Source organism: Pelodiscus sinensis, chromosome 19, assembly GCF_049634645.1.
Source record: "Pelodiscus sinensis isolate JC-2024 chromosome 19, ASM4963464v1, whole genome shotgun sequence".
Lineage (NCBI taxonomy): Eukaryota > Metazoa > Chordata > Testudines > Trionychidae > Pelodiscus > Pelodiscus sinensis.
The window spans coordinates 14,650,344-14,670,643 of NC_134729.1; the positions used below are offsets into that span (position 1 = coordinate 14,650,344).

At 50.5% G+C, this 20,300-nt stretch overlaps 3 protein-coding genes across 5 annotated transcripts in view; 2 read left to right on the forward strand and 1 right to left on the reverse strand.

Annotated features, from left to right (window-relative positions):
- Window positions 1–1,320: 1,320 nt before the first annotated feature.
- Window positions 1,321–6,909, reverse strand: FBXL12 (F-box and leucine rich repeat protein 12). 2 transcript variants are annotated; one of them, XR_012896670.1, is made up of 4 exons: window positions 6,759–6,909; window positions 6,093–6,165; window positions 3,089–5,035; window positions 1,321–2,582 (listed from the first exon to the last, which is right to left on the reverse strand). XR_012896670.1 is itself a non-coding variant. In XM_075902487.1 (3 exons), exons 1-3 carry the CDS (start codon window positions 6,851–6,853, stop codon window positions 4,226–4,228), a joined length of 978 nt encoding a protein of 325 aa, XP_075758602.1. In that variant the 5' UTR covers window positions 6,854–6,909; the 3' UTR covers window positions 1,321–4,225. The 2 variants fall into 2 exon arrangements, 1 of the variants encoding a protein (XP_075758602.1); XM_075902487.1 differs by having other exon boundaries at window positions 1,321–5,035.
- On the forward strand, window positions 6,881–9,861 carry UBL5 (ubiquitin like 5). 2 transcript variants are annotated; one of them, XM_075902502.1, is made up of 5 exons: window positions 6,881–7,013; window positions 7,202–7,266; window positions 7,458–7,541; window positions 8,513–8,550; window positions 9,588–9,861. In XM_075902502.1, the coding sequence occupies exons 2-5, from the start codon at window positions 7,211–7,213 to the stop codon at window positions 9,629–9,631; spliced, it is 222 nt and encodes a 73-aa protein (XP_075758617.1). In that variant the 5' UTR covers window positions 6,881–7,013; window positions 7,202–7,210; the 3' UTR covers window positions 9,632–9,861. The 2 variants fall into 2 exon arrangements, with proteins under 2 accessions (XP_075758617.1, XP_075758619.1); XM_075902504.1 differs by having other exon boundaries at window positions 6,915–6,984.
- Window positions 9,862–13,726: 3,865 nt separating this feature from the next.
- The window catches only part of PIN1 (peptidylprolyl cis/trans isomerase, NIMA-interacting 1), a 31,745-nt gene continuing 25,171 nt past the window's right edge, over window positions 13,727–20,300 (forward strand). Inside the window, exons 1-2 of the mRNA XM_075902501.1 lie at window positions 13,727–13,885; window positions 17,688–17,888. Of these exons, the coding sequence (XP_075758616.1) occupies window positions 13,828–13,885; window positions 17,688–17,888 (259 nt within the window). The 5' untranslated portion in view covers window positions 13,727–13,827. The remainder of the gene's footprint in view (window positions 13,886–17,687; window positions 17,889–20,300) is intronic.

Consider the following 20,300-nt stretch of genomic DNA (forward strand, 5'->3'; position numbering starts at 1 on the left):
CTGTACCAGAGTGACCGAGATAAATTAGAGGACTGAGCCAAAAGAAATCTGACGAGATTCAACAAGGACAAGTGCAGTCCCACACTTGGGATGGAAGGATCCCAAGCACAGTTAAAGGCTGGGGACCGACTGGCTAAGCAGCAGTTTGGCAGAAAAGCACCTGGGGATTACAGTGGATAAGAAGCTGGATACAAGACAGCATGCCCTTGGAGCCAAGAAGTCTAACAGCATATTGGGGTGCATTAGGAGGAGCATTGCCAGCAGATCTAGGGAAGTTACTCCCCTTTATTTGACACTGGTGAGGCCATGCATCCAGTTTTGGGCCTCCCTATTACAGAAACTATGACGACAAATTGAAGAGAGTTCAGTGGAGAGCAGCAAAAATGAGGGGGCTAGGGTGCATGATTTAGGGATTAAGTCGTGGTTAATTAGCTAATCAAGTAATCAGTACTCAATTAGTCAAGGAGGGCGCTCATTACACCAGCCGCAGCTCTGCAGTTTAAATGTAGAAGGAGCCAGGTGTGCAGGCAGCTCAGCTCTTAGCTCTGGGACCGCTGCGGTTCAGCCTCCCCCCACTTCTGATTCAGAGGCAGCGGTGGAGGGGGAGCGAGTAGTCACTCACATCCCTACCATGACTGACAAGCAGAGGCTGAGGGAACTGGGCTTATTTAGTCTGCAGAAGGGAAGAGCCTTCACTTACCTGATGAGAGCTCCAAAGAGGCTGGCGAGAGGCTGTTCTCAGTGGTGACAGGTGACCGAATAAGAAGCAATGGGCTCACGTTGCAGTGGGGGAGGCCTAGGTTGGATATTAGGAAAAATTATTTTGAGGGCGGTAAGGCACTGCAATGGATTAACTAGGGACATGGTGGAATCTCCATTCCTCAAGTTTTTTAATGCCCGACTTGACAAAGCCCTGGCTGGGACGATTTAGTGGGGGTTGGGCCATGCAGGCCTAGAGAACATAATTTTCATTCTCTACATATAACTTTGCACATATTTCCATACATACATCTCTCAGTGGTTATGATGACCAGTGTGACAGCATTTCATTAGAGACTTTACCCAAAAATATTTTTTGGGAACCCTGCACTTCTGTGTACCCTTGTGCCCTCTGCCTCTGGCATCAAGCGGCCCCTGTGTCCCACATTTGGTTACATATGGCTCTTAGCTTGAGCCACTAGGCAATACTAAATTGTAGAAGAGATAAAACTGCCAAGAATGTAGGTCACTCCATGCAACAGAAGCACAAAACCTGTTAAAAAGCCTCACGAAGATTGTTGCCATATTTCTGTCCAAATCTAACAGCATAAGACAACTTGACAGATTTAAAAGCACTTTTATTTTATGCACAAATGTTACATTTGATTACAAACAACTCCGCAGATCTAAAAACTGTCCCAGAATGGAAGCTTCACAGTGCTGTGCTACCATCCTAATGTCAGCCAAAATTTGCTAACATGATCTCAGGGCTTTGTAACATCGGGGAAAGATGAGGTAGCATTTAAACTATAGAAGGCACAAGCAGCCATGCACAGCAATGTCACCCAACAAACCAGGAGCAGGATCTGGCTGCTGGCAGCCTGCTAATATTACTCAAATACTATATAATCCCTGAGGTCTATGCTCCAATTATCTGCATACATTTGGACCGCTTCTACACTACAGATTTAGGTCAACACAAGGTGGTTTGTGTCGACATAATTCTGTCTCAGACGACAGTACAATGGTGCTCCCGCCAAAGTAAATTGCCTGCTACAGGAACTTAGTAACGCCACCTCCACTAAGGAGCGTAACACTTAAGTTGACAATAGTTACAATGATGCAGCGTGGGCACAGACACCGTGTTACTTGTTACTTTTGATGGCTCCAGGAGATGTCTCACAATGCTACACGACGACTGCTCTGGTCACTGTTTTGAACTCCACTGTCCAATGCCCCTCGCCCTTTAAAGCCCTGTGAATTTTGGAATTTCCATCTCCTGTTTGCTCAGGAGGGAGACTCGCCTTGAATCGGCCCAGCCGACCATACTGGTTGCATGCAGCAAACATGCCCTGACTTGAGCACACGAGATATGATGGCTCTCCTGGGTCTGTGCAGGCACAGCGCCGCTCCAGGCACAGAAACATGGATCTCCCTGGCCAGGGAGACTCAGGGACATGATGGAAAAGGGGTATAACAGGGAAATGCAGCAGTGCAACATGAAAACCTAGGAACTACAGCAGGCTCACCAGAAGGCATAGGAGGCAAAGTTACTGTGATGCCCAGGTGCAAACATGCTGCTTCTACAAGGAGCTGCATGGCATCCTCAGCGGTGACTCCTCCCCACCCCCTGGGCCCTGCAGATACTTCTGAGAAGTTGGAGTCATGACTGCTGCAGTGAATCCTGACTGGACGAATGAGGGAGAGGGGCGTGGGGGACGGTGGAGTGGTGAGCCCAGACCTCTTCCCCACATGGGAGCTGTCAAGCCAGTCCCTAGGATCCAGCATCAGCAAGTCTTATGCAGGGGAAAGAACCTCTGGTAAGGACATTTGCTTCAGTATTGCAGGGACGCATCTGGTCACATATCATGTTTTCAAACAGGCTAGATGAGACAGTGAAATAACCGTTAGTGAAAGAGATGCCATCTGCCTCACTCCCTGGACAGCTAGGCAGAGGCCATGCAGCACCAGGATGTCCCCTGCACCCTCCATAGCGCTCTCAGGAAGCAGTCTACAAACCCTGCCGAAGGCTGCCTGGGGGGGAGGCGGCTGCCCTACTTCCTTCACCATAGTAGGTCACTTTCCCATGCCACTGCACAATTAATGCAGTAGGCATCATTGCAGCACACAGGCTAACTGCATACAGACCAGGTCAGCAGCTGAACGCATGCAGGGGCTATTCCTTTCTGCCTCCGTTACCTGCAGGAGCAAGGTATCTGCTAACACTCCACTGCCTGTGGGAGCCAGTGAAGTTTCAACTGCCCCATCTGCTTACACCGATGCCTGACACTGTCCTGCCTCACCCTGTCCCATGAGGTGGCCCTGCAGCCCAGCTCTACGGATCCCAAGGAAAGAGAACATTGTACTTGTAACTGGTGGGGATACTCACAATAGTACTTCTGTCCCTTGGTTCTTTTGCAGCTGCAAGTGTGGCACTGAAGGCCTCTCCGTCCACACCAGTAGAGCAGTCCTTCAAATAGCAGGAGAAAGAGGACAAGGGAAGACATGTAGCAGGAGGGCCTGTAAGGCTCCGCTGTGTCCGATTCCAGGCTTGCCGGGTGACACTCGGGACAGAACGCAGAGGGATAGCGAGGACAGGATAAACAGGTAGATAAGGATGATGGTGCCGCTCAGGGAGCAGACAGGCATGCTGTGGTCTCTGACAAAACTTCAGGTTAAGCAGGTGCATGCTCGCCCCCCCCTCCTGCAGACAACTGCATTCTGGGTGCTCCCTACACTCCTTCCAGGCATCCTCCTGGGCCACAGCAGAACCCCTGCCACTCCATCCTACAGGACAAGACACAACCACAGTCACCTATGCACCACACTATGAGGTACTCGGCTGGAGTCTGTTTGGAAAATGAACATGCCAGGTTCTTTCCGCTTGTTCCACGCCTGTAAGAAGGTTCATTCTGTTATAAACATGTTTGTATAATCCTTGATCCACTTCCTATTAGGCATGGTTAGGAGTGTGCTCATAGCACAGCAATGTGGAGATGCCTTTTGACCTGGGTTAAATTTTATCGAGTCCAAATTTGGGCAACCAAACCCTTTTGTGTTTCAGGAGACGGCTGACTTACTCTCTTGTGCTTGGAGATAGCTCAGCTATTGTGTGAGGTTTAATGTGAGACAGGGTTAAACTAAAGAGAACCCCTCCCCCTCCTCCCGCTGCCAAACTGTCTCCAATCCAAATCAGCTCATCGGGCCATTGGACCACACAGGCTGTCCATCTACCTGGCCTGGCTATTTTCTTAGCAGGAGGTGTGGGGGTCACTTCAGCCAAGCAGAGCACAGAAAAGAATTTCTGCTGCCTGTCTTTAGGTGATACAAGCTATCAGGCTAGTCCTCACTCGACACTGCTCACCTCACTGTTTTAGCTAGAGAAAATTCCGCCTGCAAGTACTTTGGGGGGTACGAACCTGCCCATACGAAGCAATTCTGGATGTTATGTCGGGGTGAATATCCCACAGCTCACCCTCGTGCGTTTCACGTAGTTCGCCACTTGGAACGCATGTCAGGGAGCACATTAGAAACTGCAGTTGGGCAAACTCGCCTGAATTTTCTGTATTGTCTGGTCTTCCAAGTCAATCCCATCTAGATGGAGATGTTTTAACTGGGGCAGTGCCTGGCACACAGCAACAATGGCGTTAGGAGACAGCTTACGGCTGAATGCAAGACAGAGGGTTTCTAAGCACTTCAAGTCTGCTATACAAGCCAAGCCTGCATCTGTTAGGGAGCAAGCACTGCTGATTTCCAAAGAGCGGAGTTGTTTCATGTGACGTCTGATGAAGTGAACAGCAGCATCTGTAATGACACATTTGTGCAGCACCAGACACTCCAGGTCTTCCAAATGCGGTGCTGCTCTCTGAATCCCAGCGTCGGTCAGCCGGTAGGTTCCAGAGAGGCTCAATGTCCTCAAGCTGCTCTGAGATGAGATGTTGAACAGATGCTGATCAGAAAAAGCAGGAACGTTATGGATGATGAGATGCTGCAGTTGCAGCAGGACTCTGGGAGCCTCAGGAGGTGCAGATCTTTGGAACCACACAGCAGGGATCTCACACTGGCTCAGCTCCAAGGTCCTCAGAGAAGTTGGCATACAGTCATATGGGAGCAGACGGAGGTCGGCCTCTGTCAGGCACAGGTGATGGAGGCTGGGGCACTGCGTCCCAAGTGCCTGCAGCAGCGCGGGGGAAAGGAATCTTTGTTTTCTCATTGAGCACAGAGCTCCTCTCGCTTTCAGTATCCTCAGGCCATTGCGCAGGTGCTGCCGCAGCAGGTGCCACAAGATCCTGGAGCTGATCTGAGCACAAGAGAGCAGCAAGAAAGCACTTGGCACCTTGACAAGAAATGGAAAAAATGCTACGGAAGCACTAGGGACGTAATAGTGTAGTCGATTAACCAATAAGCAAAAGCATATTGATTAATGTTATAGAGGACATGTATTCTCCCCACCCTTCTTGCCAGTACAGTTTTTAGCAGGCTGGCTAGCAGCCCGGCTTACACCAGGTCTGGGACCTACCCCGCTGCAGCTCTGCATTTGAAGTGCATTAGGAGCCAGGTGGGCAGGCAGCCCAGCTCAGTTCCGGCTCGTGCTGGGTCCGGGAGCTCTGGACCACCCCTCCCCATCCCCCTGGGACAGGGACTGCTGCTAACCCACACTGCTGTCTCTGATACAGAGGCAGCAGCATGAAGTGGCAGGGGGCTCCTCAGGAGTGGGGCCGGAGGGCACTGATGGACGGCCCCACCCCCAGGGACTACAGAATAGTCGAGCAACCAATAAGAATTCATGAGGTTAATAGAATATTCAATTAACCAATATTTAACATCCCTAGAAAGCAATAAATGAGCAAAGAAAGGCCCATCCTGCTCTTCTTTAAATATGTTTAAAAAGGTACTTGACACTGGTAGGGTAAACCACAGGCACTATCCTACACTATATTGCCTCTTACCCTGACTACTGATGCTCCTTTACCTACGAGCAACCTCAGTCCCTGCTCTTCAAACTCTAGCATGTATCAGATACTGATGCTGCCTTTTGCTACACACACACACACACACACACACACACACACACACATACCCTCCCTCCTCAGACACCACCCCTGGTTTCAGGAACTTGCTTTCAGCAACCCTTCTGGTTTTAAAAATGCCCTTCAGAGACTGGTCAACCTTTCTGTCCAACACTAGGCTCCTGTACATCACTCCTCCTCCCCCCATGCCCCTGAAATATCTTAACTGTATCTCTCCTAGTCCTCCTTTTCTTCACCATCTCTCATGTTGGATCCCAAGTGCAGGTATTTGAGCCACAAAGGCCCCTCTGCCATTTCCCCAGGACAGAATTTATCAGCCCTGTAGAGTGGTTTTGAGTAGGAGGCATGCAGCTGGACTGGTACCTGGTATGGTGTTAAATCCACATATCTCCAGAGCATCTTGTCCTGCACCAGCCTGTGCCAGCGTTTGCAGACCCTACGGGGACAGAAGCAGTGCAGGTTATGATCCCGGCAGCAGCCCGCATGCTCAGTTGTGTGTATGCACATGCCCGGGGAGGGCAGAGAGTATCCATCCGGGAGGCATGAATGACCCACTCCCCTTCCAGGGGCATGTACACAACTAGGAGAAATCCCATCATGGGAGCAGGCAAGAATTATGGGGACTGCGGCTGAATGGAGACACTTGCGGGGGTGTTTCCCATGGCGGAATGAAGAGGAGATCTCGCTATAACCACTCAGGAGGGAGGGACTCCCGTGGGAGTGGATGGAGCTGCTGGGGGGGAGGGAGGGTGATTCCTGTGGGGCTGAAGGGGGGGGGGGGCGTTCCCGGGGCCGGACGGAGCCGCTCGGGGGGGGGGGGGGTCCCGCGGGGCCGGACGGAGCCGCTCGGGGGGGGGAGGGTCCCCGCGGGGCCGGACGGAGCCGCTCGGGGGGGGGAGGGTCCCCGCGGGGCCGGACGGAGCCGCTCGGGGGGGGGGGTCCCGCGGAGCTGGACGGAGCCGCTCGGGGGGGGGGGGCCCGCGGGGCCGGACGGAGCCGCTCGGGGGGGGGGGGGTCCCGCGCCGTCACCTGGCCCCGCGCAGCCGATCGCGCAGCGGCAGCAGCGACAGAATCTCCACTAGCAGGAAATCGGGGAGCGCCCCCAGACTCAGTGCTGCGGCCATCGCCAAGCACTTCCGCTTCCGGTTCCCACTTACTTCCGCTGGCAGAGCACTTCCGGTTCCGTTCGGCCTCACTCGCTTTCCGTTTGCAGGGCTCTTCCGCTTCCGGTTCACTGTCCGCGGCGCTCTCCTAGGTACCCGCGGGCCGGTGCGAGCTGCGGCGGTGAGTGCGGGCGGGGGCGGGGCGAGCCCGGGACTCCCCGTTCGGCCTCATAGCGAGCCCCGCCCCCGCAGGGTTCCCACACGTGGGCGGCCATTCCCTCCCCCGGCGCCGGTCCCACACGGCGGGGTCGCCCCGGGCCCCCTCCCTGCGCCGTAGGGGGGCCGCTGCTAACGCCTCTCGCTCCCCAGGCCGGCAGGATGATCGAGGTTGTCTGCAACGACCGGCTGGGCAAGAAGGTGCGAGTCAAGTGCAAGTATCCGGCCCGGAGTGAGGGGCGGCCCGCGGGGAGGGCCCCGAGCTGGTGGGAGTCTGGGACCCCGCCCCCGGGCAAGGCGACCATAAACGTCTCGCTCCTTCGGGAGGGGTTCTGGCCCAGCCAGTCCTGCTCTCTCCGGGGGCTTGTTCCGTGGGTTTGAATGTAGTTTCCTTAACCCAGTCACTCAGCACTGAGGACACGATCGGCGACCTAAAGAAACTCATTGCAGCTCAAACTGGCACCCGGTGGGACAAAATCGTGCTGAAGAAATGGTAAGTGGGTGAAATGCAGAGGCAAAGGAAGGAAAGTGGCTTAGCAGTTCTCAGGCGCATCAGGCTCGATGTAGTTGGACTCTGTGGTGCAATAGTTTCAGCCCCATGGAAAGTCTCCCAAGGCAGGTAAACTGAGTTCTGTACGCTTCCCTATATGTGGATGACTGATATGGCCTTCAGCTACAGTCCACACCCGTCCCACCACATATACTGCAACGTAGCTGCATTTGAGGTAATGAAGGCTGGGACACTGCATCCCAAGGACCTGCAGCAGCGAAGGGGAAATGGTGATGGCATGTAGCTGCAGACTTCCAGTATGTATTCATTTAAGATTTCCTTTTAGGTTCTGAATTTAATTCTCAGACGTTTCACATTCTGTACCTTCCCTGTTCTATTGTTCAGTGTTCTTGGGAGCTCCACTGATAAATCTTTCACTTAAATTCTCAAAGGAAGGGCAGCAGCCTTATAAAATAAAAGTGTACATAACTACAAATTATTCCAGAAACGCTAGTTAGTTTTCCTTCATACTCTCACCAGCAGTGACATTCAATTCAGAATTTTTGTTTGATTCTCTGTCTTTTTACATAATTTTTTACTGTTCCTCTAACACTTCATTGTTACCTGTTCTCTTCATTCTCTCTGAAGTACCTGCCATTGTTCATTGTCAGAAGACAAGATACTGAGCTAGATGGATCTTTGGTCTGACCTAGTATGGTGGTTCTAACTTCAATATGTGTGAAATTACTATACAAGTCACATTGTAACTGCACGTTGGCAGTGTCATCCTTCTCCCCGCAGAACCTGTGATTGGCATCTGTTAAAGCATTGCCTCTATGATTTTCTATTGTAACTGATAACAGCAAGACTCTGGATACTATCCTAATTATTCCATTACTATTGACTATACTTTCTTTTGTTCTTGTATTACACTTTTATTCTTGACTAACTTTCTTTTTGACACATTTGTGCAGGTACACAATCTTCAAAGACCATGTGTCACTGGGAGACTGTATCCTTGAACATTAGACTTGTGTGTGTAAACTGCAGCTTTTGGGGAAAGCCTTTGTCTAATTAAAATAACGGTTGTGTTCTTTATCTGCCATATGTTTCAGTTTGTCTGGTTATAAATCAGTCTGTCCGTTCAAGAGCTAGGAGCACCAGTTTGGTATATAGCTTCCTCTTATCATAGCTCAAACCAAGGTCAGGGTTTGGTTGTGCCAGGAAATAGGGTTGTGCCAGGGATGGGATTGTCTCTCATAAAACCATACAAAAGAGAGACTGAATTCACCTGCCTGGTGAAGGGGCTGGCTGGAGGTACATGCGTACACAGGCCCAGCCCCTCCCTACCCTGTGTCAAGGACTTTACTAGTCTTGAGCCTCCCATCTTCCAGGCACCCTTTGGTAAGGGGAGGGGGGCTGAAGATCTTCCCCAATTCGTAAGGGAGCATTGTGCACTTTCTCTTGCTGCCTGGGAAGCACAGGAGGCAGAAGAACTTGGTTTTCCAAAGATACCAAAAATTAATAAAGGACCTGAGCAATTCAGGGTAGTTCTTCTAGTCACTTAAAAGATCCACAACCTATGAAGTGGAGCGATGGACATATTATAAATACATAGCTAAACAGAGACACTTCCTAATCTGACGTAGTTGCTTGTTATAAACCAAAGGTCTCATTTGTCTCTTTGGGTACTAGTGACTGATGGTATTGGTAGGCTACCATAAGATAACTGGTGGACCTCTGGGAAAAAGTCCCTTACTAAATTGAGTGGGTAGCCTGTGACATGGGACTCATTTGCTGAGTTATGGTATTGAAGCTTCCAGTATTGCATATGACCCATGTTCCCTTGCATGACACTAGCAATTTATTTTATCAATTTGCGATAGAAACACACAAAGTGGGAAGGAGAATTATGTGAGAATTTGTCTAATGTATCAAAGAATAAACTTGCTGTTGTAATTTATTTTGAATTATTGACCAGGGAGAAACCTAATGTCACCTACCGTTTGAGCATTTCCTGTGGAATTCCCCTTAACTCATTCCTTTCAGATGAAATCCATGATGGCATGAACCTGGAGTTATATTATCAGTAGTCTTGAGTCTAGCTGCAGTTACAAATGGCAGGCATCACTTTTCTACATTTTTTTTCTGCTATAAAACTTGTCTATAAACTTTATTTCATGTAAGGTAAAAATTAGAAGCTCAAGTTGTGCATTCAGTTTTATCAGATATCTTCAGTTTTGATGGCTATAAAAGTGGCTGCAAACTTGTAAGAAGGCTGTTTTATTTTTAAAAAATGTTTGCAATAAAAGTTTCCTGATAACTTTTGTATCCTGCTCCTGGATTTGTCAGAAGAAATCTCTTCTTTAACTGACATAGCAGCCCAAATTAATGCAGCTGTTGGAAAGCAGTGGGCTTTAGACCCCATTTAACTTTCTGGAATCAGAATAATACTGTAGCACTCTCCATCCATCTGCTCAGAGGGACTCTCTTCTAGTTAGAGTAAGCAGCACATTTGCTTCGGGTTTGTATCTGTCATATTCAAGTTAGATTTTTTTTTTAATTTTTAAAAGAAATTTTGCATAGTACTGTGGTTAAGCTATGATCTGGGCAGGAAAATACGACCAACTCTCCCATCACACACTTGTTTCTAAGAGTGAAAGAAGAGCAATTGATTAAAAAAAATGCTTCAACAAGTAATAGGAATAGCAGTAATAGCCTTCCGAATACCTTCATTCTTAACCCATGCAGTCTCCGGTTTCCATGGAAAGTCTGTCTGATACAACTTCTCTCAAAGCTGTTATATTTATTCCCTTGTCACCCTTTTCCAGGCTCCTTTTGCACTAAACCCACCCTGTAACCTGTACTGGGATAAGGAACCTGATACGTTTTCCTGCACAACCTGAACTAATCTCTTGAATTCCTGTCTCATTGTTTGTAGCTGCTCCATCTGCTGGATGGACTTGCATTTTTGTGACATCCTTTCTCAGACACCTGGTGCTTCACTTTCTTCTATTTTGCCTGTAGTGACATCTTGCCTTTTCTACTAACTTTTAGTTATTCATCTCTTTGAGCCTTTTTTATTTGTGCATCAATAAAGTTCCTTCCTGCTTCTCTGTTCTAGAAGCCCTGACAAAATGAAACAAGAGCAATCAGATCACCCAGCAGTTTACAAAACAAAAAACAGAAGCCAAGCTAATCACCAAATGTGTAACCTGTATCCCATGATGCTTTTTATCCTCAACGTAAGACATTTACTAGGACTAGAAATTATGTTTAACATTTGGAAATATGCTTCCTAGTGTATTTTGGGGAAAACATTTACCTGCTAGTAGTAATATGTGATACCACTTCTAACATCAAACTGCAAGATCTCATCTCTAGTTTGTACAACAAGCTATTATTTGAGAGTTAAATGTGATATGAAATTGCACATATAATAGGGAGAGCAAAAAGTCACCTGGATGCAAAACTTCTGATGTGGCCTCACCAATGCGGAATAAAGGGGAATGATCACTTCCCTAGATCTGCTGGCAATGTTCCTACTAATGAACCCAATATGCCATTTGCCTTCTTGGCAACAAGAGTGCGCTGTTGATGCATCTAAGCTTCTTGTCCACTGCAGTCCCCAGGTCCTTTTCTGCAGTATTGCTGCTTAGCCCATCTGTCCCCAGCTGGTATCATTGCATTGGAATTTCTATCTTGAGTGTGGGACTCTACACTTGTCCTTGTTGACTCTTATCAGATTTCTTTTGGCCCAATCCTCCAATTTGTCTGGGCGACTCTGGACTGTCTCCCTGCCTTCTAGCATATCTACCTCTCCCCACCATCTTAGTGTTATCCGTGAACTTGCTGAGGGTGCAATCCATCCCCTCGTCCAGATCATTAATGGCCTTAGGACTATCCCTTGGGGCACTCTGCTTGATACTGGCTGCCAATTAGATGTTGAGCCTAACAATCTAGCCATATTTCTATCCACAATATAGTCCATTCATCCGAGCTGTATTTTTTTAACCTTCTGGCAAGATGAGGCCATATCAAAAGCATTGCTAATGTCAAAGTATATCAGTCCACCACTTTCCTCATATCTGCAGAACCAGTTATCTCATCATAGAAGGCAATTAGTCAGGCTTGGTCTGACAGGAATTCAGATTGACTGTTACAGATCACCTTCCTCTCCCAAGTTTTTCAAAATGGATTCCTTGAGCACCTGCACCATGATTTTCCCAGGGACTGAATTGAGGCTTACCAGTCTGTAGTTCCTTGGATTCTCCTCCGCCTCTTTAAAAGATGGGCACTGCATTTGCCTTTTTTGGTCATCTGGGACTTCCCCCAGTAGCCGTAAGTTTTCAGGGATAATGGCCACTCCCTCAGATGCATTAGATACTGCCCCATAGACTGAGCATATGATTTGTTTTAAATGGTCCTTATCTTGTTCTTTTACTACTGAAGGCTGCCCCTTCCTCCCCATTACTGTACTGCTCAGTGCAGCAGTCTGTGAGCTGACCTTGTCTGTGAGGACCAAGGAAAATAAAGCATTGAGTACTTCAGCTTTTTCTACATCATCTATCACTAAGTTGTCTTCCTCATTCATCAAGGATTCCTACACTTTCTCTGACTCCTTTCGTGCTGCTAACAACCTGTAGAGACATTTTTTCAGGGAAAGATATAGCTAGGTGCCAATTTAGTTTGTAACTGGAAAAACTTAAACAACAAATAGTTTTGCAGCAGTTTAGAGACTAACAAAACATGTAGATGGTGGTATGATAAGAACAGTTTAACCAGTTTTTAAAATGATACGTTAGCGGAAGCTGCTTATAAGAACTTGTAGTTAGTGTTCCTAGTGAAATAGACGGAATGTTGCTGAGTTTCAGGAGGTTGACTGCAAACTGGGCACCAGCAAGATCTCCATTTACAATGAAGTTTTGAGACCAAAATGATTTAACTAATGTCTTGATAGAGATTAATTTTCCTAATATCCCTGTGAACCAGTTACCACAGAAGAGAGAGATGGCCAGTGGAAGAGTCTTAATAGAACCCAGGATTTAAGAATTATTGTTGTGCCATAATTTGTAAACTGCCCCAAGAAGGCTGTACAATTCAGGGAGCTTGGATATTAATCTATGTAGAAGTGCTGGGCTGCTAACTCTTGTGATTCATTACTAATTTCACAATATTTTCTTTAAAGCCCCAGCTGCTGGAGCTCTGTGATTGTGACCCTCAATTGTCAGTAAGGAAAAATATGTCTAGCCCTCCTGCTTGCAGAGTGCAAGACTAAAACAGCAAAACATAAAACTTCAAAAAAATTAAATCTCCTTTTGCAGGTGCTTGACACATGAATACTTAGGATTGGTATTACAGAGGGATTTTGTGAGCATCAACGGAAGTTGGGGAAAGCCCTACACATTTTACAAGGGCAATACGCTCTGTACAATGAGCAGCAGCAGCTGATGATGCAAGGGTAGGCATCAGCTGGCCCTTGAGCTCCGGCAGAGAGAGAGGGGTCAGGGGCTTGCCCTGCTGCAAGTGTGCTGTGGCTCCCACAAGCAGCAGCATATCCCCCCTTCGGCTTTTACTTAGATGGCTCCATGTGCCGCTCTGGCCCAAGTACTGCCCCTACAGCTCCTGTTTGCTGGGAATATGACCACCGGAAGCTGTGGAGGCCATGCCTGCTGAGCAGGAAAAGTGCAGAACCGCCTGCCAGCACCTCCATGTAGGAGCTGGGTCGGGGTGAGGGCTGCTGCTTGAGACAATTGTCACATGGGGCCTACGCCCCCAATCTCTGGGGCCCCACCGCAGGGCTGCACCCCCCAGCCGACTCTCATGCCCAGCCCCACTTCGCCAGCCAGCTTCCCCTCCCTGCTGTGGTTCGGCGGCTAGCGAGTCCCTTGCACAGGGCCCGGGGGCTGCTCCAGGAGCCCCGTGCCAGGGACGGGGGGGGGGGGCATGTCCAGAACCCCCCCCCATTCCTGGGTGTGGCGGACACGCGGCCAGGGAGGCCCCACGGCAGCGGGCCGGGACATGCTGGTCTCAGGTCTCCCTTGTCCCGCCTCGGCTTCCGTCCCCTCCCTCCAGATTCACTTCCGGGATCATTGCGGCCTTTCGCCCGTAGCCAATCACGGATCTTCTGCGCCAATGAGACCGGGGCCAGGGCGGGGCCGGGACCGCCTCTCTCTCTCTCAGCCAATGGCAGCCGGCGGGGGCGGGGTCTCGGCCTTCCCCGCGCCAATGGGGCGCCCTGGCGCCAGGCAGGCGGGGCGCGGCCGGGCGGGCTCGCGGCGCAGGGAAGATGGCGGAGGAGGAGAAGCTGCCCTCGGGCTGGGAGAAGCGCATGAGCCGCAGCTCCGGTACGGGGGGGCGTGAGGGGCGGGCGGGGGCAGGCCAGGTCAGCTATGGGAGTGGGGGGGGCCGCGGCCGGGGGGGGTGAAGGGTCTGAGGGGGGGCAGGGCTCTGGGGGCGGGGCCGGGGGGCTGAAGGGTCTGAGGGGGGGCAGGGCTCTGGGGGCGGGGCCGGGGGGGTGAAGGGTCTGAGGGGGGGGCAGGGCTCTGGGGGCGGGGCCGGGGGGGGCTGAAGGCTCTGGGGTTGGGGGCGGGGCCGGGGGGGGGTGAAGGGTCTGAGGGAGGGGGCAGGGCTCTGGGGGCGGGGCCGGGGGGGCTGAAGGCTCTGGGGTTGGGGGCGGGGCCGGGGGGGGGTGAAGGGTCTGAGGGAGGGGGCAGGGCTCTGGGGGCGGGGCTGGGGGGGGCTCAGGGCTCTGGGGGCGGGGCTGGGGGGGGCTGAGGGCTCTGGGGGTGGGGGCGGGGCTGGGGGGGCTGAAGGCTCTGGGGGCGGGGGCAGGGCACTGGGGGCGGGGGCGGGGGGGCTGAAGGCTCTGGGGTTGGGGCGGGGGCGGGGGCGGGGGGTGGGGCTGGGGGGGCTGAAGGCTCTGGGGGCGGGGGCAGGGCGGCGGGGGCGGGGGGGCTGAAGGCTCTGGGGTTGGGGGCAGGGCTCTGGGGGTGGGGGTGGGGGGGCTGAAGGCTCTGGGGGTGGGGGCAGGGCTCTGGGGGCGGGGCCGGAGGGGGCTGAAGGCTCTGGGGATGGGGGCAGGGCACTGGGGGTGGGGGCGGGGGGGTTGAAGGCTCTGGGGGTGGGGGCAGGGCTCTGGGGGCGAGGTCGGGGGGCTGAAGGCTCTGGGGGTGGGGGCAGGGCACTGGGGGCGGGGCTGGGGGCGCTGAAGGCTCTGGGGGTGGGGGCAGGGCTCTGGGGGCGGGGCCGGGGGGCTGAAGGCTCTGGGGGTGGGGGCAGGGCACTGGGGGCGGGGCCGGGGGGGCTGAAGGCTCTGGGGTTGGGGGCAGGGCTATGGGGGCGGGGCCAGGGGGGGGGTTGAAGGCTCTGGGGATGGGGGTAGGGCTCTGGGGGCGGGGCTGAGGGGGGCCTGAAGGATCTGGGGGCGGGGCTGGGGGGCTGAAGGCTCTGGGGTTGGGGAAGGCTGTGGGGGTGGACCCGGGGGGGGGGTTGAAGGCTCTGGGGTTGGGGGCAGGACTCTGGGGTGGGAGTTGGGGTGGGGTCTGCGGGGTTGAAGGCTCTGGGGTTCGGGGCGGGGCCTGGGGAATTAAAGGCTCTGGGGTTGGGGGTTGAAGGATTTGGGGGCGGTGCCTGGGAGGTTGAAGGCTTTAGGGCTTGGGGTGAGGCCGGGGGGTTAAAGGCTCTGCGGTTGGGGGCAGGGCTCTGGGGTTGGCGCTGGAACCTGTGGGATTGAAGACTCTGGGATTCGGGGCGGGGCTGGGGGGGTTAAAGGCTCTGGACTCCGGGGCAGGGCTCGGGGGGGGGGGGGGGCGGTTTGAAGGCTCGGGTTGAGGGGTGGGGCTGGGAGTTGAAGGCTTTGGGGTTGGGTGTCATGTCTATGGGGGTGGGGTGAGGTCTGGGGTCTTGAAGGCACTGGGTCTGGGGTGGGGGGGCAGGCTTGTGGGCAGCTGGTGCTGCAGGCACTGGAGGGCAGAGAGTTTGGGCCTGCAGTGAATATAGCTTGGAGGGGTGTGCCTTGGAGATCCACTTCCCCAGCTGGGTGTCTACTGGGCTGTATTTACTTGGTCCCCATGGGTTGGTCTGGGGCAGGTTGTTCTGTTCCATGGAGTTGCTCTGGGGACTCAGATGTTCCCTTGAGAAGGGGATTGGGGAGGGTTCCCTGAATAGAGGCAGAGTGAAAGTGGCTTTATTCATGATGGGGTGGGAGGGAATTTAGTGAGGCAGCCTGGGGTTCTCACCATGTCCTTTGCTTGGGGATAAGCTTTCCCTGTTATATAGGACCTCCTGGCTAGGGTCCATGTTTGTTCACCTTATGGTGGATGGGTAAATCTGGAATGAAGCCCACGGGAGGTGTCTGTGTGGGGAGAGGAAGTGGATGCAGGTCCCAGTGCAGATGGGGGGGGCTGTTCTGATATGGGGTAAGGTCAAGTCTGGCTCAATGCCTTGGTACCCTACACGTTCAGGGTTAGAGGCAAATCATTGCACCTGTCTTCACTTCATTCCTTGTAGTTTTGCCAGGACACTGACTGTTCCAAGGTAGTTATAATTGGACGTTTGATCCTTGTGTCCTTGGGCTGTTGCCTTCTCTGCCATCCTCTATGTCTGAGAGTCAACACTTCTCTTCAGAGCATTTTGCTGGTTTGCTGGTTGAAATCCTTTGGGATAAAAGGGGTTAGAGAGAGGGAGGGAGTCACTCTGTCTGTCTGGTGAGAATTCCTGCAAGTGCAGGAATGAGCTGCTGCCAGCTTGGAGGGAAGGAGCAGAAAGCATCTCTAGGTTACAGTATTAGTTGGCTTGGCTTCACAGTGGTGTGGCCCCCGTCCTCGTGATTGCACGCTTCAGGGGAATTTTGCTGCTTATTTTAAAGAGTGGCTGCTTTTGGTCGAGGTATGTTTTTTTGTTAGCAACAGCAACCACAGACACATCCAGGATCAATGCTCCATTGTTTGTGCAGTGCCCACCACACTATAGTAAGACATGCCGTCTTGCTCAACTTTCTAATTACAAGATCATACAATTGTACGACTGGAAGGGGCATTTAGAATTCATTTAGTCTGGCCCCCTGGACTCCTGGCAGGACTAAGTATGATCTTGACCATCCCTGACTGGTGTTTGTATTACCTGCTCTTTAGAACTTCCAATGAGGTAAATTTCACAGTGTCTCTGTGTAATGTAAACCACCCTGTCAAGGAAGTTTTGCCTAATGGCCAACCTTAACTGTCCTTGCTGCAATTTAAGCCCATTGCTTTCTGTCCTATCCTTAGAGTAAAAGAGAGAATTTTTTTAACTCCATGTTGTGATAATCTTTTATGTACTTGAAAACTGTTATGTCCCCAGATAAACTCAATTTTTTCCCATCTTTCCTCATAGGTCATGTGTTTTAGATCTTTATTTTTATTGCTCTTCTCTGGACTTTCTCCAGTTTGTCTATATCTTTCCTGAAATCCATTAATTATGATGCATTTGAAAGGTGTGAGTCACCAATATTTAGGCTTTTCATCTTTTCTGCTTTACCTTCACATATATGCTGTTGTAAAGTGAAACATAATCATCTTCTTTGCCGAAAGCCCAGCCCTGTTCACCTTCTCTGCAGGGATAATCGAGGCAGTGTTCCTCTCTGTCAATGTACTGTATTGTTTCAGAAGGTGTATTGGTGTTAGGCGATGCTGGAAAGCCTCAGACATGCTTTCTGCTTTCATCAGACTAATTTGTACTTTACAAATATGAACCACCCAGTTCAGCTTTCCTGGGAAGGTTTAGGGACCTGCCTCTGTTAAAATCAGTGTGAGTTTTGACATGGTCTTCAGTGACAACTGGATCAGGTCTGAAGTAACTTGCCAGAGCTGGGTTAGAATGGATGAGCTGTTGTGCTCCCATCACCTTTCTCTTTATTTCTTATTAGGAAAGTTTGTTAAAGATGAGAATCTTAACAGATGGGATTGACAGCTGCAGTGCCGCAGCAACCTCTTATTATGGGATATTGAGTGTTTCCAGTTCCTGCAGTGATTCTGCTTTGAGCTGACATCCACATTTTTTCACTCACAGAAATCAAGAGTCTTGTATATCTGTTGAGATGAGCTAGAAGCCAGTATCACGGGTCTGAAAGGAACTTCTAACATTTAATCCTCTCCTCCCTTTTATTTGCAGGCCGTGTGTACTACTTCAACCACATTACAAATGCAAGCCAGTGGGAGCGCCCCAGCGGTGGTGGGAGGAATGGCCAAGGAGAGCCGGCTAAAGTGCGCTGTTCACACCTCTTGGTGAAGCACAACCAATCCAGAAGACCCTCATCATGGAGGCAGGAAAAGATCACGCGGAGCAAAGATGAGGCACTGGAGCTTATAAATGGCAAGTAAAAGCAAGAGAGAGGTTGATAGTAGTAAAGGGGAAAGTCATGTTAAGGCCTAAACCAAACACCTGAGAGAGAAATGACTTTTTAGTTGCATGAAATCTCTAAGGCAAAGTTGTTGAGCCAAGTGCTCAAACATGGACTTCAGTGTAGCATAGCCACCTGGGGAGTCAATTTTTCTGATTAAATGACTTAAGAACAGGATCCCTCCCTTCCCCATCCCCTCTTTGCATTTTTGTAATGTCATGTCAGAAAGGTGTTTGTATTTTTTGTAAATGTGTATATTATTTTTATATTAAAAATAAAACAATTATTTGAAGCTAAAACTAAACGTTCCTTTAACATCTTCCTTTTCTATGTTTAAGATTTCATTTGACTATTTTCCCAACTGCAGTTACAGTAAATTGTGATGAGTCTGTGCCTAAGAAATGCATGAACATTTGCACAGGCATGTTCAAAGATCCTGTTAAGCTGATTCACAAAACATACATTTCCCAGCACAGTAAGTTGTCCAGTGTGCGGTGGCCTTAAGCGGGTCCAGAAGTGATGGGATCCTAGTCTTTCCTATGCCTGTGGTGCCAAGTCAAGCACGTATTGTCCCTTGTAATGCAGTAGCGTTTAACTGGGATGCTGCTTAGCCAGTGAACTGTGGTCTTGTGGACTGGTGTTGGCTTTTATAGGCAGGATTCTAATCCCACCTTCTCCATTGCCTCTTGCTTTGGGATCAGGTTAGACAGGGCCTGGGTGAAGTGAGTGGGAATCTTCCTACTGACTTTGGCTCAGAACCTTACCCTGTTTCCCATTACAAAATATGACCTGACCTACCTCCCAGGGGTGTTGTGAGGACTAGCACTTGGTACAGTATGTGAAGCACTGGTACTGCTGCATGCTGTTACGTTATTGTAAAGTTTCTTGTTGCTTTTGGAGGGCTCAAATGAGGTTTTACTCGCTACCCCCTTGATCTTGCTTCATTTTAAAAAAAACAATTTGACAGCGTTTGGGGGGAGAGGAAAATCACCCCACCAAACACTATGAAGCCCTAAACGGGGTACTAAATAGGGATGTTAAGAAGCTTCAGGTGGTAGCCAGGTTAGTCTGTACAGGATAAACGTAAAACAACAACCCATAGTCTGGTAGCACTTTAAAGACTAACAAAACATGCAGATGAAGTGGGCTGTGCCCATGAAAGCTCATGATACCATCCACCTGTTTTGTTAGTCTTTGGAGTGCTACCAGACTATTTGTTGTTTTTGTAAGTTAGGGATGTTAAATATTGGTTAATTGAACAGTCAATTAACCTCATGAATTCTTATTGGTTAGTCCCCGGTCCGTCCCTGTCCGGGGAGGATGTGAGCTCCCAGACCTGGCATGAGCCGGAACTGAGCCAGGCTGCCTGCCCACCTGGCTCCTAATACACTTTAAATGCAGAGCCAGGGGATAGGTCCAGGACCCAGTGCAAGCTGGCACTGAGCTGGGCTGCTGGCCAGTCTGCCAAAAATGTATTGGCAAGTGGTGGGGGAGGAATGCGTGTAATCTATACCATTGACCTATAAGCTTTTGCTTATTGGTAATCAGTTAATCAACTATTTGGTTACATCCCTAGTACTAACCAGCAGGTGGTGCCATGTGTTTTGAAAGTGATGCTGAATTAACCACCAAGAGTAATAGCACCTTTTCAGGATGTTCTCCTTTGAAAGCCAGGTTGGTTAATTAGTGGTATCTAATAAAGCAGCTGTTATGGAGTGTGAAGTGTTACAGTGAAGTTTATTAGAACTGTGCACATGGAGATAGACTTTTATAAATAAAATTTGAAATGTTTGACAGCCAGGCTGCAAATACTAATTGATCCTAGTAGGTTCATTAACATCTTTGGGTGAAACTCACCTCTGTGCAAAGCGCTGGCACAAGGACTGTGTATCGCCTGGCTTACTGAAGCCCTAGTTTAAAGACTGCAGTAGTCCCTAGGCCTCATGTTGCGCCCTGTCCCAGAGGTGAGGGTTTAGGGGAGGCCTAGGTCTTGTTTGCTCTTTGCTTGGGGGGGAATTTCACATCACACCAAATACTTGACAGTTGACACCTTGTACTTCAGCAAACCTTTGCCAGCATCACTGGTACAGCAAAAGCCAGTTATCTAATCTGACTGCAGCCCAATCGGATAATCCAGAAAATGAGAGAGTGCAGAATTGCAGTGCCATCTGGTGGCCACAGGAACGAGAACCTAGTTCTGGCACTGTGTGCACTGGTGGTTTGGGTCATGGGGAGAGCTGGATCATGGAGGGTTGGCTAAATGGGGCTCAGTTGTACTGGAAACGAGTGCTGCTGTCGTTTACAGAGCAGTTATTCATAAACTCGGGTCCAAGTGAGAGAATAAACTGTAGAGGGAAAAGTTCTCTTGAACTGTTATCCAAGTC

Bases quoted from the DNA above. Each gene is read 5' to 3' on its own strand.
- UBL5 (XM_075902502.1), top strand. From the start codon at position 7,211: ATGATCGAGGTTGTCTGCAACGACCGGCTGGGCAAGAAGGTGCGAGTC. The intron at 7,267-7,457 runs GTATCCGGCCCG...CCAGTCACTCAG, and splicing joins AAGGTGCGAGTCAAGTGCAA to CACTGAGGACACGATCGGCG. The intron at 7,542-8,512 runs GTAAGTGGGTGA...ACATTTGTGCAG, and splicing joins AAAATCGTGCTGAAGAAATG to GTACACAATCTTCAAAGACC.
- FBXL12 (XM_075902487.1), bottom strand. From the start codon at position 6,853: ATGGCCGCAGCACTGAGTCTGGGGGCGCTCCCCGATTTCCTGCTAGTG. The intron at 6,166-6,758 runs GTGACGGCGCGG...CTGTCCCCGTAG, and splicing joins GATCGGCTGCGCGGGGCCAG to GGTCTGCAAACGCTGGCACA. The intron at 5,036-6,092 runs GTACCAGTCCAG...TTTCTTGTCAAG, and splicing joins TGGATTTAACACCATACCAG to GTGCCAAGTGCTTTCTTGCT.